The sequence below is a fragment of the Medicago truncatula genome, chromosome 1 (assembly GCF_003473485.1).
Source record: "Medicago truncatula cultivar Jemalong A17 chromosome 1, MtrunA17r5.0-ANR, whole genome shotgun sequence".
Classification (NCBI taxonomy): Eukaryota; Viridiplantae; Streptophyta; class Magnoliopsida; order Fabales; family Fabaceae; genus Medicago; species Medicago truncatula.
In genome coordinates this window covers 41,542,567-41,557,658 of record NC_053042.1, presented here as the reverse complement: position 1 = coordinate 41,557,658, position 15,092 = coordinate 41,542,567, and the positions used below count along the sequence as shown (strand labels likewise).

Here is a 15,092-nt window from a genome sequence, read left to right as displayed (position 1 = left end):
TGCAGTGGTTAAGTCATCCCATTTCAATTGAAGTGGTGTAACCCTCACTGCAGCCATTTTTTGACCTTTCATTTGATCACACACATAAAAAGAAAAAAGTAAAAAGAATCATAATTAAAATAGTTCATTAATTTTTAAATGATCATAACATACATACATTGTTCCTTAAAAAAAAAACATACATATATTGTTGTATGTGTGTGTGGCCAAATAAGATGTGTAAATTCTTGTGTCCTCCCAAAAATTATTCATTAAACAATACAAATTAAAAATAAAGACAAAAACTCAACTACATTAGGCAATGAATGGATGTAAAATATTCTTTCTTTCTTTTTGTTGATAAAAATAAATGATATTCATTCATTTAAAGAACAAAAAAATCGCATCATCCATGTTAATTGCATAAAACGGCGGCAAATTACTAAAGCCTACACGTATGACTATATTTAAGTCTCTAAAATGCTCGTGTCTCCGGATCTGCAACGTTGACGACTCCAAAGTCATTAATTTAATCTGCACTGGATCGAAGCTGATCTGACAATCTGAATCAAACAAATATTTGAACGAAACAAGAAAGACAAACAACGTCATACAAAGACGACGATTAAGACACCGTCGCGCTAAGACGACGAAATCACAAAAAAAAAAAAAAACGAAACAGGTGTGAAAATCACTTATTTCAATAAAAAAAGGAAATAGAAAACGAGTTAGAGGATTGATTTTGGGTCAAAAATTGACTCTCAATCGTTCCTCTTTGGTGGATGAAGGAAAGAAACTAGGATTTTTGTGACGGCTCACAAGAGAGAAGAGGAAGAGAGATGTTTTTGGATGTAAATATTCTTATTATTATGGTATTCACAATGAGAAATGATATTTGAACAACCATTTTTTACAACTTTTGTGACAACTTTCTCTCTCATACTCACATTATCTTTTTACTTTCTCTCTATTGCTTTGATTTTTGTGTCACTACCTCATTTCTTTTGTAAAATTTTAATTGTCACAAAAATTATCACATGTATGAATGTTCAAATAACATAACTCATTTACAATTTAAAATTGTTGTCGGTTTAGAATAAGTGTAAAGTGTCTCCTGGTCAATTTGAATAACAGTCTTAATCGATCAATTTATTCACAAAAAAGTCTTAATCGATCAATGTCGTTTGATCCCTAATTTCATGCTAATAGTATAATATTGTTATGTGCCGGATGGACCATGCAACTCGTGAATCCATAGTCACACTATATATTCGTCATAAAGCCTTGTGGAGGTCTTTAATTTGATAAGGGTATATAAAATTAAAACTATGTATAGGAGTGGGACCATTAACTGAAACTTGGACTATAGTATATTCAAACCAAATCTAAATGAATTTGGATAAACAAAATTATCCCAAAGAGAAGGGCAGTAGTTGACCTTATTGGACAATACTAGAAGAAGGCAACGTTTAGATTTTTCCTATGGTTTTTTCTATTTTGCTCTTAAAAGAATTTATTGGAGTAAAAATTATTTTGTGAAAGTAACAAAAAAAAAAATCATTTTGTGAATATCATTTGTATTTCTTTTTGTTACATGTCATTTGTAAATTTATTCATGTGTCTAATTCCTATAGATTTTAAAATAAAATTACCGAAAATTTATTCAATTCTTCAAAACAAATATAGATGGCTTGATTTCACTTTTGGCTAAGTGTAAAAACTCCCAACTCTCATATCAATTAATTGTTGGTGTAGGAATGTAATCAAATTTCTCAGTTATTTATTTTAAATGATAAATTTCAATCCATTAGATTAATTGATGAATAAAAAGATAACAAACTGCCAAAAATATTGAAAATAAATACAAATATTAAAAAAAACATTAAGATATTCTAATACAAAAATATGTCCATTCATAATAATTAAGGATAATAAATTACAGCACTGAAATGGCATACTAAAAATATGGAAACCAAAAACTAATAAGGACTCATAAAATAAAGGTCCTCCAAATCCAAATTACTAAAATCCAAAAAGCTTAAAAAGGAAATGAAAAACTAAGAAGGTCTCCCAAAAATAAGGTCCTCCTAATTATTAAAAAAGCTTAAAACTTGATTAAGCTTGATCCTCTAATTAAATATCACAGAAGATCACGCGTCAAATAGTAAAGCAAATCACGCTAATTAAGCGGCAGATGGAGCTGGGACAACCTTCAAATCAGAAGCTTCCAAAATTGCTGAAGCCAAATGATTTGCATTAACAGGTTGCTTGTAATCCAAACTCTCATCTTCATATACATCCCACCATTTCTTCACCAACATCTTTATATCTTCTCTCTGCATATTCTCTTCCACACCAGTGTACCTCCAAGGCTTAGACCCCTACATATATCACGACACAAATTATAATTAATTAACCAAATTAAAGGACACTTAAGGGCTTAGTTGATTGGAAATATTAAAAAACATACCGCTGCACAGTAATGAACAACTTTGACTTTCTCAAGTTCAACATTCTCAGGGTGACGCCACAACATGGCCAACACAAGATTATAAACATTTGGAATTGGCTTATATTTGTCTTTGAAATATATGTTCAAAAAATCCTACAAAAAAAAAATATACTTATGGTTATTTACTAGCCTTATAATCAAATCCAATTAAGTGACAATTGATATATATTCAATAAGTTAAATACCTGCTCAGCAAAGGAAGTTGGCTTAGTGACTTGAAGTTTTTGAAGCAGATCATGGTAAGTAGCCATGTTTGGTTCATAAACAAACATGCCAGCATTGAAATATAGAGGAGGTTTGGGCCCAAAGTTAGCAGGCCACTGAACCTTGTCAGGGCACTGTTGACAGTAACCGATTTCGTACTGTTTGGTATGACGCCAAGAGGCCTCACAAAAGCAATCCATCACAGCATAGAAATAGTTGTTTGGTAAGTCAAATAGGTGATCAATGTTTTCAAAAACTTGTATGTCACCATCAAGGTAAATCATCTTGTCATATTCCTCAAACTGCAATATTCATTTTGCAATTAAAACATAATCACAAATCAAGCTTAATTACACATGGTAATTAATGTATATAAAATGTTAAAACAATATGAAAGTTTGTATTTGAAAATAATAATAATAATAATAATAAATCAAGCTTATAAATGGTAATTAATGTATGAATTTATTTTTAGAAAGTATATATTTCAAAAGTAAAATAGAGGTGCTAGATAATTGGATCTGAGTGTAATATCCAATAACACAGAGAAAAACTATGCTGCGTTTGTTGTACATGTTACATGCAAAATTAACTAGAAAAGTTAAGAGAGTGAGAGAGATTGCTTACAGCCCAAATACGTAATTTGGAGTAGTTGATGACATAATAAGCCATGGCAAACTGAGTTTGGTTTTCTGGAGGATAAACAGGTTCAATTTCTCTAACAATGCAACCTTGAGAGGTGAGAATATTCCTATGTTCTTGAGGAACATCAGGTAACACTGCAACCACTAAAGGATACATGGTTTTGACTTTACGAAGACCTTTAGCTAAACCAACAACACCCTTCACATAATCACCATTTCCAGCAAGGAAGGTGACGAAGGCACGTCTTGTGGCCTTAGATTGAGTGTTGGTAATGTTGGTTGCAGCAGTTATGATATCAGGAGACATGGTTTCTTGTGTGAGTTATTTGGTTAACTGAAAAAGGTTTGAAAAGTTGTAAACTTTAAGACTGACAAAGAATCTTTGTGATTGTTCTGTTGGTTTTGTTGTGTTGGTTGGAGGAATGTATAGTTGCTTATATAGAGCTTTCGAGGGTAGTGTCGACATTTTCATTCAGAAGTAATCCAACGGTGTAAGAAGTGATCTTGGAATTTAACGGTCATGGATGACTTTGCATTGATTAAATATATTATGAGTACAAATATAAGAAAGAATAAGAATTATAAAGTCTTATTGTCAATTAACGCCGATAATATTGCAGGAAAAAATATTTGACCAATAAATTGAATGTAATTCTGATATAACTCAATCATAAATTAATTATGATTATAATTAGCACTACAATCTGAATTGATTTTAATTCTAAAATGAAAATTTTGTATATTTTATAGACAGTAATGGAGTCTACGAAACGAACAAGATAAAAGAAATATCAATAACATTTTGTTGAATAAAACTCCTCAAGAGAGCTCTAAAGTTGACCATAACATTTTGTTTCATTTTTTTATGAGATTTAAAGTTGTTTATTTGATCTTGCTACAACCCAATTAAAAAATTCCAAGGCCAATACAACAATTACAACTTACAATCTCAAACAGTGGAAAAAAACAAAAATCAAAGGATGTCCTGTAAGACATATTTAACAACAGAATCATGACTAAATTAAAATTTCTTATTATTAGTCTCCCAAACTTAGCAAAAAAAGAGAGATATCATTACAGGAAGTGGAGACAGGAAATTGATTTTGTGGGTTTGAGATTTGAGAGAGAAAGGGGGAAATCAATTAAAAGTTATAATAAAATGATATAACGATGAATTAGAAAACGAGGCTCCGACGAGATTCCGGCAAGATTGAGTTAGTTGCACATGGTTGAAGAAAGATACAAGAAGAGTAGGATGGTGGTGGAGGATGGTGTGAGAAAATATAATGTTGAGAGACTATTATAATATTATGTTCCTTACTTAATCTAATAGTCCAAAAAACTTTCCTATGGTGGAAAAAATTCACCTTTTTCATGGTAAATGCAACCGTACTTCTTGTGTTTTGATTGTGTTTCAATAGGTGGCATTTAGGATGGGAAGAGGGAAAGATTTTTCCACCATAGGTCAGCTGACATTTTACCATTAAATTGAAAAGGAATATTGATTTCATTATGGACTGTCTACGCCCTATCTTTTCCCACCCACCCTTCTCTCTCCTCCTTGCTCTCCACCACCCGCAACATCACCTACAGCCAATTTCACCACCGGTTCCTTCCATTCTCGTCCAAAGCAAGCTTTAGATTCGACGCACCTAGCTCAGTCTCTCTTTTCCAGTTTCTCTTAATCATTCAATCACCCCATTTATATGCCCCCTTCGTCAAAAATTCCATGATGTGATAATCCAAATATGGGCTACAATATTACTGTAATATTTATTGTTTGCTATTTAATTTTAGTTCAATGGGTCACTACATATATATTAATTATCGATTCTTACATGTTTGATTGAAGCTATGAAGATTGATTTTTAACTTTTTTTAGATTGCAACTCATGAAGATTGATTTTGATAATTGGTTCCATAAAAAGCATGTTTCTTAATTGTAAGCACTTGAAGATTTTTGGGTTGTAGTTTCATGGTGGCTGGTGGTGGTGGGTGAGTGGGGGTATGGAGGAGAGAGAAGAATGGTGAGGTTGGAGATAGATCGAAAAAATATAGTGTGGATAGACCATAGTATAATTAGTGTTCCTATTTGATTTAATGGTCAAAATCAACTTTTTTATGATGGGAAACTCTTTCCCTTACCCACCCTAAATGCCACTGTTTCAATATATCATTAGTTTGGCCTTTAAAAAGAATATCAAATACTTAAGAGTCGTAAAATCTTGAGATAAATAAATATCAAATTCTTGGCAACCATATCAAAATTCTCATATGCTTTTTTTGGGAAAAAAAAAAAAGAAGATGATTTATAAAGAATTTTATTGTATTTCAGTTGAAAGAAAAAAAAAATCTTGAGATATTTGATATTATCATGTCGGCACGTAAAAAACACTAGAGGAATGGATTCACCGAGAGTTGTCGGTTGATGTTAAAGTGGTGGCTAGGCTAGGGGGCCATGTTGATATTGAATCAAATAAAAAACACAAAAACACAATTTATTAATAATGAAATATTAATTTCTGTCGACAAATCGTAAAATAAAAAATGGCAATAAACTTATTTTGCCACGTCACTTGTGGGATTTAGAATTTTACACATTAGCATGTATTTTTCTATTGAGAAATGATATTTGTACAATCACTTTATGACAATTTTCTCTCTCATACTCACATTATTCTCTTATTCTCTCTCTTCATTTTTCTCTCTCCATTGTTAACCAATGAAAAGAGAGAGAAAAGAAGTTGTCACAAAAGTTGTATCAAATATCAATACTCTTTTCTATTATGCATGTAAAATGTTTTAAAATGATTTTACCATAAATTTTAAACAAATATTATGATTTCAAGTCATGAAAATTTATAAGACCATTTACAATGGCATGTTGAATTTGCCATTCAACATGTTGAACCCTTGTTGAATCATTGTAGGTGGGGGGTGTTGAAATGGGGAAAAAGTGAGTTGGAGGAGGGAAGTGTTGAAACAATTCAACATGTTGAATGCCTGGCCCACGGAGACACTTGGCGCGCGCTGATTGACTGCTCGGATTTTTATCTTCTTAATAATTTGGACCCAATTATTTCATTGCAAATATATTTTTATTTTATTTGTTTTTACCAAAATTCGTAAATTTTTTTCTCTATAAATAGAGACTTGGATCATTTGATTTGGACACAGAAAAAAATCAAGTTTTTCACTCTCTTAATCTTATTATTAGCTTTGTATTAGCCTTTCTTTTGAAGTTTTAGTGTTTATTTAGTTTGTTGTATTGCATTTTATTTATGTTAAGAAAATAAAAATAAATTATTAAATAAATTTTGTTTTTACAAAAAAGAAATTGTTAAGTGTTTCTTCATTTTAATTTAATTATAATCGATAATTGTAATTTTATGTAATTATAAAAACAAAAATATAAAATTAAATAAGAATAAGAAATAAAATGTGGTGGAGTAGGGTGTTGAATGAAAAAACCATTGGAGAGGTAAAAATTGAATGGATGTTGAATTAAGAGAGAGAAAATAATGTGGAGTGTTGGGAATTGAAAAAGTGAATGATGAGGATTGTTGAATATATTTGCCATTGTAAATGATCTAAGAGGATGAACACATCAACTCAATACAGCACTGCAATAGTGTTATATTAATCCTATATAATGCTACGAAAATATAATAAAACAAACAAATTCAAATTAATATGTATCTTTTTCACGGAAGCCATATTTCACTATACTTTAATACTTATTAAACTAGTGTATTTATCCGAGTTAGACATATTCAAGAAGATAAAAAAATTATATATATTATATCCGCAAATAAAATTTATCACGGATTGGAATATGATGAATATCTTAATAAATACACACAAATATAATAAAATATATCATATTATAAATACTCGTAAATTTATACATGCACATACAGATGAAATTTATAATAAAATTAACTTTTAGAAATTTGTGTTATTTCTGGTGAGATATTTCTGTTACATAAAATATTAGGAATTCAATGAAAAAGTTAAGTAAAATATTTAATAGATAAGATCAAAAGTTTATTGAGATATTTATGTCAAATCAAATAGTATTGGTTTTCAAAAATAGAAAATAATAAAAATATTGCGAATAAACGTGAAAGTGACACGTGACATAAAAAATCTTACTTTATTATATATATACTATTGATTGATTGATGAGTTATAGTTGAAGGGTATCATATGTAATTTGTTGAGATATTTTTGTTACATAAAATATTAGAAATTCAATAAAAACTTAAGTAAAATGTTTAATAGATAAAATCAAAAGTTTGTTGAGATATTTATGCAAATTTAAATATTGGTTTTAAAAAATAGAAAAATAATAAAAATATTGCGAATAAACGTGAAACTGACACGTGACATAAAAAATAATACTTTATGTATATACTATTGATTGTAAATAATTATGTTATAATAAAAAAAATTGTAAATATTTATTTGACCCAAAAAAAAACTTGTAAATAGTTATTATTTGTTTTTTATATATTTTTTTCAAATTTTATTATATAATCACTCTCCAAGGTAATACTGCTGATTCTTTTCTTTTCTTTATTTACTAATTCTACTGCATCTAAAATATCAACAAGAAAATCTACTGCATCTAATTCTAAAACAAGGATAAAGTTATGTCATTGTGGTACATAATCGACAAAAAGAAAGTACAGTATAGAATATTCATTATCAGGTTACCTGCCACCGACCTTTTGTGGCTACTATTTACCACCGACTGGTCATACGTAATAAGATCCGCAAGATGGTGACTCACGTTGACATTTACTAAACACTTGTCATTCATCTAATATACATTGTCTTTTTACTAGGTTATTTTGTGGGACCCGTATCATTTGCGTGTGTAGTAGTGTTTAGACACTCTATCTGTTGAATAGAAGGCCGTGTGGCGGTTAGTCCAGCTTCCTATATGACAAACATTTTTTCTGGTTGTAGTTAGTTTGCTGGTCCAAAATCAACAAGACTAATCTAATCCAATTCGATTAATAAAAGAGGAAGCAATACTGAGAAAGGATAAGGTAGTGAACTTACTAGCAGCATTTTATCTTTTTGGTCGTTTTGTTAGTTGGTAGTTGGTAGAAGTTTGAAATGCCAAATTAATTGAAAATATGTGCAACAATAAGAAAAGGATGATAGGTTATTATATTAAAAAAAAAATGATAAAATGAAATATAGTACCGACATTTGGTATTCATTCTAGAGGGTTTTTTTTTTTTTTTTTTAAGGAGAATTCTAGTGGTTTTGTTAGTTGGTCAAAAATAAAAAAAGTCATCTTATCGGATATGTGGCAACACTAGCATAAGTTAACGGTCTTTTTTTGGAAGGGAAGATGATAATCTTTTTCCGAAAGAAACAATATTTTGGTTAACAATAAAAAGATACTTGGTAAACAAATTTTTTTTTTTTTTTTTGGTGAGCAAAGTTTTCGAATTCAGACCTTGCATATATTAATGCATTGTTCTTACCAACTAAACTAAACTCATGAGAATGGTAGACAAAATAATTTACTAATATGTCTGATGATTTTGATTTCGTAAAAAAGAAAAAAGTCCAAGGATTATGATATAAAAAAGTTATTTTGTACTATTTGTCTATCAATATAAAAAAAAAAAAAAGTTTGTTTGACAAAAAAAAATTATTTTGCCACTAGATACTCCACGATCATAGGCAAATATTGAGATGATTTATCGGATTTATTGCTCTCCACCGACCATCAGGGCATTTTGTCTCAAATTGATTGAACGATGAAAGGGGCTACATGGTACATGCTATTTTCAAAATAGTATTTTGAGCAAAAGAGACGATTAAGGAAAGGAAGCAAGTACGAAACATCCCCACAAGAATATCCTTTCTCATATTCCGGATTCCTTTAGTACTGTTATTCTAATTCTAATTAAATTAAATTTCTATATTTTGGTCAAGTTTTTTCTAGAATTTATTGACAATTTTTTATGTCATAAAAAAGTTCAACAATTAAGAAATTTCCTTTTCAAGGTCTACAGCCGTGTGAAATGAGATTTTTTTTTTGTCAAGTAGCATAGTATATAAAATTCATCTTTTTAAGGTGAATAAATGAATTGTTCGAGATTCGAACCCCAACTCCCACATATAACAATGTATGTCTCTACCGACTGAGCTATGCTCACAATTACTGTGATTTTTAATTGATTCAGTAATATGGGAAATTAAATTCTCCACTTCAATATATTTTTTTTTTTATTTGTATAAAAAATACTAAATGGATGATATTGAGCTATCATTTTCATCCCACAATCTTTTTCAACCAAAAACAGGGCAAGAGTGCCAAATAGATAAGCAAAATAAAAATCACGTGAAAAGTAAGTTAGGGAACAAACAAAAAAAAAGTATAGATACATAGTTTTTTTTGACAATATATAGTTTTTTTGTTTAACTTTTCGATTAGAGAGGTACTAAAGTGTAATAAAAAATTGTTTCATTGGATTATTGAATTCAAATTCTCTTAAACAATCCGTCTTATTAATCACTTAAACTCAACTAATTCATTGTCAACATATTTCTTTTCAGACCCAAACCAAGATCGTCGAAAATGCCATCCTGCACTATTACTGGTGGAAAATGGCGACTGCAAATCCATACGAAATTAAAAAACGAACCATTGACGGCTTTTGGACGTCGCAAAAACATTGTATTATATGTTCGTAATTTAAACATTTAATTTAATATTAAAAATTAATAATGTAAAATTAGTAAATTATGACACCACATGTGACAAAAGTACCATCGCCATTGATGGACGGTTCAAATCTTGCACACAAGGGCTTAATACATGTTTTGGTCCCTCAACTTATTTTTAAATTTCATTTTGGTCCCTTAACTTTAAACTGTTTCAATTTGATCCCATAACTTTACTTCCGTTTACCTAAGTGGTCCCTTATTTCATAACGGCGTCATTATCATCATGTATACAAAAGAAAATAACAAACTGTTAAACAAATATAGATTTAACTTTAAAACATAATCCAACTTAATTTAAATTACTTGTGCATGTACAAAATAAAATAGGGTCATGTTAACAAGTGCTCCCAGAGCACTAGTTAAGCAGTTAAAAGTAGAAGGAAAAAAAGAAAAGAAAAAAAAAGTCAACAGTAAAAGCAGCATTTTTTCAAATTTCAAAAAGTAAAATAAATAATTTTCGAAAAAAAATATTTCCTTTTACATTTCCTTAACTAGTGTCTGGTTAACATTTCCCAATAAAATAATACATGAAAATGCATCGCTTGAAGATCGATGTATTCACCCACTCACCTAATCTATGTGGATTCAGTGATGCACCTTGTTACTGTTGCAAGTCGGCTCAACGTCATCGACTAAAAGTAATTTTAATTAGTATTTTTTTTAAATAAAGTAATTTTAATTAGTTAGTAATCATATATACCATTGTATATGTAATATAATCATTAATTAACATCTTTCCTAAAAAAATAATCATTAATTAATTAACAAAAAATTATAAAATTTACTATTCGCTCTCTATGTTGCTCATAAGATATGATGTCGCCCTTGTGAACACTGAAACCCCTTATACAAAGCTTTATTTGTCTTTGGTTAACTTCAAATTCGACAATATATACAAATAAATCATTTAAAAATATAATTAAAATCAATAAAAAAACTCAAAGCAATATAAGAATTTTAACATGGTTGCAAATAATTTGCTGCATATCTCAAGAGTTTGCCCGTCAATTGAGTCAATTGGCAAAATAAATAATTTCAATATTTTTTTATTAAATAATCTAGCGATTATAATTCACAATAAGTAAAAAATTTGGGTACGATGCTGACCTTTGCATATAGAATGCAATGCATCTATCAGTTGGCTCAGGGATAATCCAATACTTTTTATGGTCCAATATTCTATTGGTTAAAACTTGAAGTGAAACATTTGAGATTCGAATCAACACTTTAGATATAATAATACATTGCCTTTATTAATTGAACTAATCACATGAGACACAGTCCAATATTTTATACACTAATTAAAGTTAATTATTTTTCTTAAAAAAATTAAAGTTAATTATTTCCTTTGTAAATTCTCTCTTACATCTAGGAATGGAATAGGCCAGGCTGGCCTACAGGGGCCTAGCCTACGACAGGTTAGACCATACCAAACTTTTTACTTAAATAGAGAAGGTCTGGGCTTTTTTTGAAGCCTATTTAGCTTAAAAGGCCAAGCCATAAGCCATTCAAAAAGTCTTTTAAGCCTATTACGTCGGACTATTTAAGTAATACAAATAATATTATTTATTATTATAATATATTTTGTACTTTGAATTACCATATAAATTTGTTAACTTTTTCAGTTATTGAAGCTTATTAGTATACATTAATTTTTTGCATATATAAATGTATATTTTAAAAGTTTAATTGTACTTTTGGCCCCCTATCTTTTCAAAAGTTACGATTTTGACTCCCTGACTAATTAAAATACAAAACAGCCCCCTATGTATTGGATCTTTGACAGTTTTGGCCCCAAGACCACTTTTAACTTAGTCTTCGCTGACGTGGCACCCACATCCCTTAAGTGAGGTGCCACGTGTCGACCATTGTGGGTGCCACCTTAGCGAAGACTAAGTCAAAAGTGGCTTTGGGGGCCAAAACTGCCAAATATCCAATACATAGAGTGCTGTTTTTTATTTTAATTAGTTATGAGGCCAAAATTGCAACTTTTGAAAATATAGGGGGCCAAAAGTGCGATTAAGCCTATTTTAAACTAGAATTAAAATATGATACAATATATAATCAAATTCTCTAAAACCTCATGTTGATTATTAAAAAAGACTTTAATCTAATTGATCTATTAGCTCGCTCATTTAAAAATGTTCATAAGATATATGCTTTTAAACAGATTAACAGGTCGTATCAAGCTTTTAGAAAGCCAGACTTAGGCCTAAAAAGTAGGTCTACGACAGGCCGCAGACCAAACTTAGACTTAAAAAAAAAAAAAGGCAGGTCAGATTTTAGGCCTTGCAAAGCCTAGCTCGGCTTAGCCTATTCCCATCCAAGATTCAACTTTATATTTTTAATTTTTTTTATAAAATAAAGATTCAAGTCTCTATTGTTATTTTTATTCAACAAAAAAAAGTCTCTATTTTGTTATCTAAAAAGAGACTCTAGAATCAAGTACCGTAAGAAAACTTCAAGATTCTATTATAGAATTACAAAATAAAAATCAGATAGGAATGATCATTTATAAAAATTACTCCATAATTAATAATATATGATTGAATGAAATCAGAAATTTCCATATCAACGTGTCTCAAATTATTTTATAAAAGAAAGAAAAACGTTATGCCAAATATGACCGTCAAATTCCAAGATCACTTCTTACACCGTTGGATTACTTCTGAATGAAAATGTCGACACTACCCTCGAAAGCTCTATATAAGCAACTATACATTCCTCCAACCAACACAACAAAACCAACAGAACAATCACAAAGATTCTTTGTCAGTCTTAAAGTTTACAACTTTTCAAACCTTTTTCAGTTAACCAAATAACTCACACAAGAAACCATGTCTCCTGATATCATAACTGCTGCAACCAACATTACCAACACTCAATCTAAGGCCACAAGACGTGCCTTCGTCACCTTCCTTGCTGGAAATGGTGATTATGTGAAGGGTGTTGTTGGTTTAGCTAAAGGTCTTCGTAAAGTCAAAACCATGTATCCTTTAGTGGTTGCAGTGTTACCTGATGTTCCTCAAGAACATAGGAATATTCTCACCTCTCAAGGTTGCATTGTTAGAGAAATTGAACCTGTTTATCCTCCAGAAAACCAAACTCAGTTTGCCATGGCTTATTATGTCATCAACTACTCCAAATTACGTATTTGGGCTGTAAGCAATCTCTCTCACTCTCTTAACTTTTCTAGTTAATTTTGCATGTAACATGTACAACAAACGCAGCATAGTTTTTCTCTGTGTTATTGGATATTACACTCAGATCCAATTATCTAGCACCTCTATTTTACTTTTGAAATATATACTTTCTAAAAATAAATTCATACATTAATTACCATTTATAAGCTTGATTTATTATTATTATTATTATTTTCAAATACAAACTTTCATATTGTTTTAACATTTTATATACATTAATTACCATGTGTAATTAAGCTTGATTTGTGATTATGTTTTAATTGCAAAATGAATATTGCAGTTTGAGGAATATGACAAGATGATTTACCTTGATGGTGACATACAAGTTTTTGAAAACATTGATCACCTATTTGACTTACCAAACAACTATTTCTATGCTGTGATGGATTGCTTTTGTGAGGCCTCTTGGCGTCATACCAAACAGTACGAAATCGGTTACTGTCAACAGTGCCCTGACAAGGTTCAGTGGCCTGCTAACTTTGGGCCCAAACCTCCTCTATATTTCAATGCTGGCATGTTTGTTTATGAACCAAACATGGCTACTTACCATGATCTGCTTCAAAAACTTCAAGTCACTAAGCCAACTTCCTTTGCTGAGCAGGTATTTAACTTATTGAATATATATCAATTGTCACTTAATTGGATTTGATTATAAGGCTAGTAAATAACCATAAGTATATTTTTTTTTTGTAGGATTTTTTGAACATATATTTCAAAGACAAATATAAGCCAATTCCAAATGTTTATAATCTTGTGTTGGCCATGTTGTGGCGTCACCCTGAGAATGTTGAACTTGAGAAAGTCAAAGTTGTTCATTACTGTGCAGCGGTATGTTTTTTAATATTTCCAATCAACTAAGCCCTTAAGTGTCCTTTAATTTGGTTAATTAATTATAATTTGTGTCGTGATATATGTAGGGGTCTAAGCCTTGGAGGTACACTGGTGTGGAAGAGAATATGCAGAGAGAAGATATAAAGATGTTGGTGAAGAAATGGTGGGATGTATATGAAGATGAGAGTTTGGATTACAAGCAACCTGTTAATGCAAATCATTTGGCTTCAGCAATTTTGGAAGCTTCTGATTTGAAGGTTGTCCCAGCTCCATCTGCCGCTTAATTAGCGTGATTTGCTTTACTATTTGACGCGTGATCTTCTGTGATATTTAATTAGAGGATCAAGCTTAATCAAGTTTTAAGCTTTTTTAATAATTAGGAGGACCTTATTTTTGGGAGACCTTCTTAGTTTTTCATTTCCTTTTTAAGCTTTTTGGATTTTAGTAATTTGGATTTGGAGGACCTTTATTTTATGAGTCCTTATTAGTTTTTGGTTTCCATATTTTTAGTATGCCATTTCAGTGCTGTAATTTATTATCCTTAATTATTATGAATGGACATATTTTTGTATTAGAATATCTTAATGTTTTTTTTAATATTTGTATTTATTTTCAATATTTTTGGCAGTTTGTTATCTTTTTATTCATCAATTAATCTAATGGATTGAAATTTATCATTTAAAATAAATAACTGAGAAATTTGATTACATTCCTACACCAACAATTAATTGATATGAGAGTTGGGAGTTTTTACACTTAGCCAAAAGTGAAATCAAGCCATCTATATTTGTTTTGAAGAATTGAATAAATTTTCGGTAATTTTATTTTAAAATCTATAGGAATTAGACACATGAATAAATTTACAAATGACATGTAACAAAAAGAAATACAAATGATATTCACAAAATGATTTTTTTTTTTGTTACTTTCACAAAATAATTTTTACTCCAATAAATTCTTTTA

General features: G+C 30.0%; 2 protein-coding genes across 2 annotated transcripts; one reads left to right on the top strand and one right to left on the bottom strand.

The window, feature by feature from the left end:
- Positions 1 to 1,837: 1,837 nt before the first annotated feature.
- LOC11416931 (galactinol synthase 2) lies at positions 1,838 to 3,762 on the bottom strand. Its single transcript, XM_003591183.4, has 4 exons — positions 3,323 to 3,762; positions 2,677 to 2,997; positions 2,450 to 2,584; positions 1,838 to 2,360 (listed from the first exon to the last, which is right to left on the bottom strand). The coding sequence occupies exons 1-4, from the start codon at positions 3,644 to 3,646 to the stop codon at positions 2,163 to 2,165; spliced, it is 978 nt and encodes a 325-aa protein (XP_003591231.1). The 5' UTR covers positions 3,647 to 3,762; the 3' UTR covers positions 1,838 to 2,162.
- Positions 3,763 to 12,821: 9,059 nt separating this feature from the next.
- LOC11416930 (galactinol synthase 2) lies at positions 12,822 to 14,738 on the top strand. Its single transcript, XM_039829656.1, has 4 exons — positions 12,822 to 13,256; positions 13,579 to 13,899; positions 13,992 to 14,126; positions 14,216 to 14,738. The coding sequence occupies exons 1-4, from the start codon at positions 12,933 to 12,935 to the stop codon at positions 14,411 to 14,413; spliced, it is 978 nt and encodes a 325-aa protein (XP_039685590.1). The 5' UTR covers positions 12,822 to 12,932; the 3' UTR covers positions 14,414 to 14,738.
- The last annotated feature ends 354 nt before the right edge of the window (positions 14,739 to 15,092 follow it).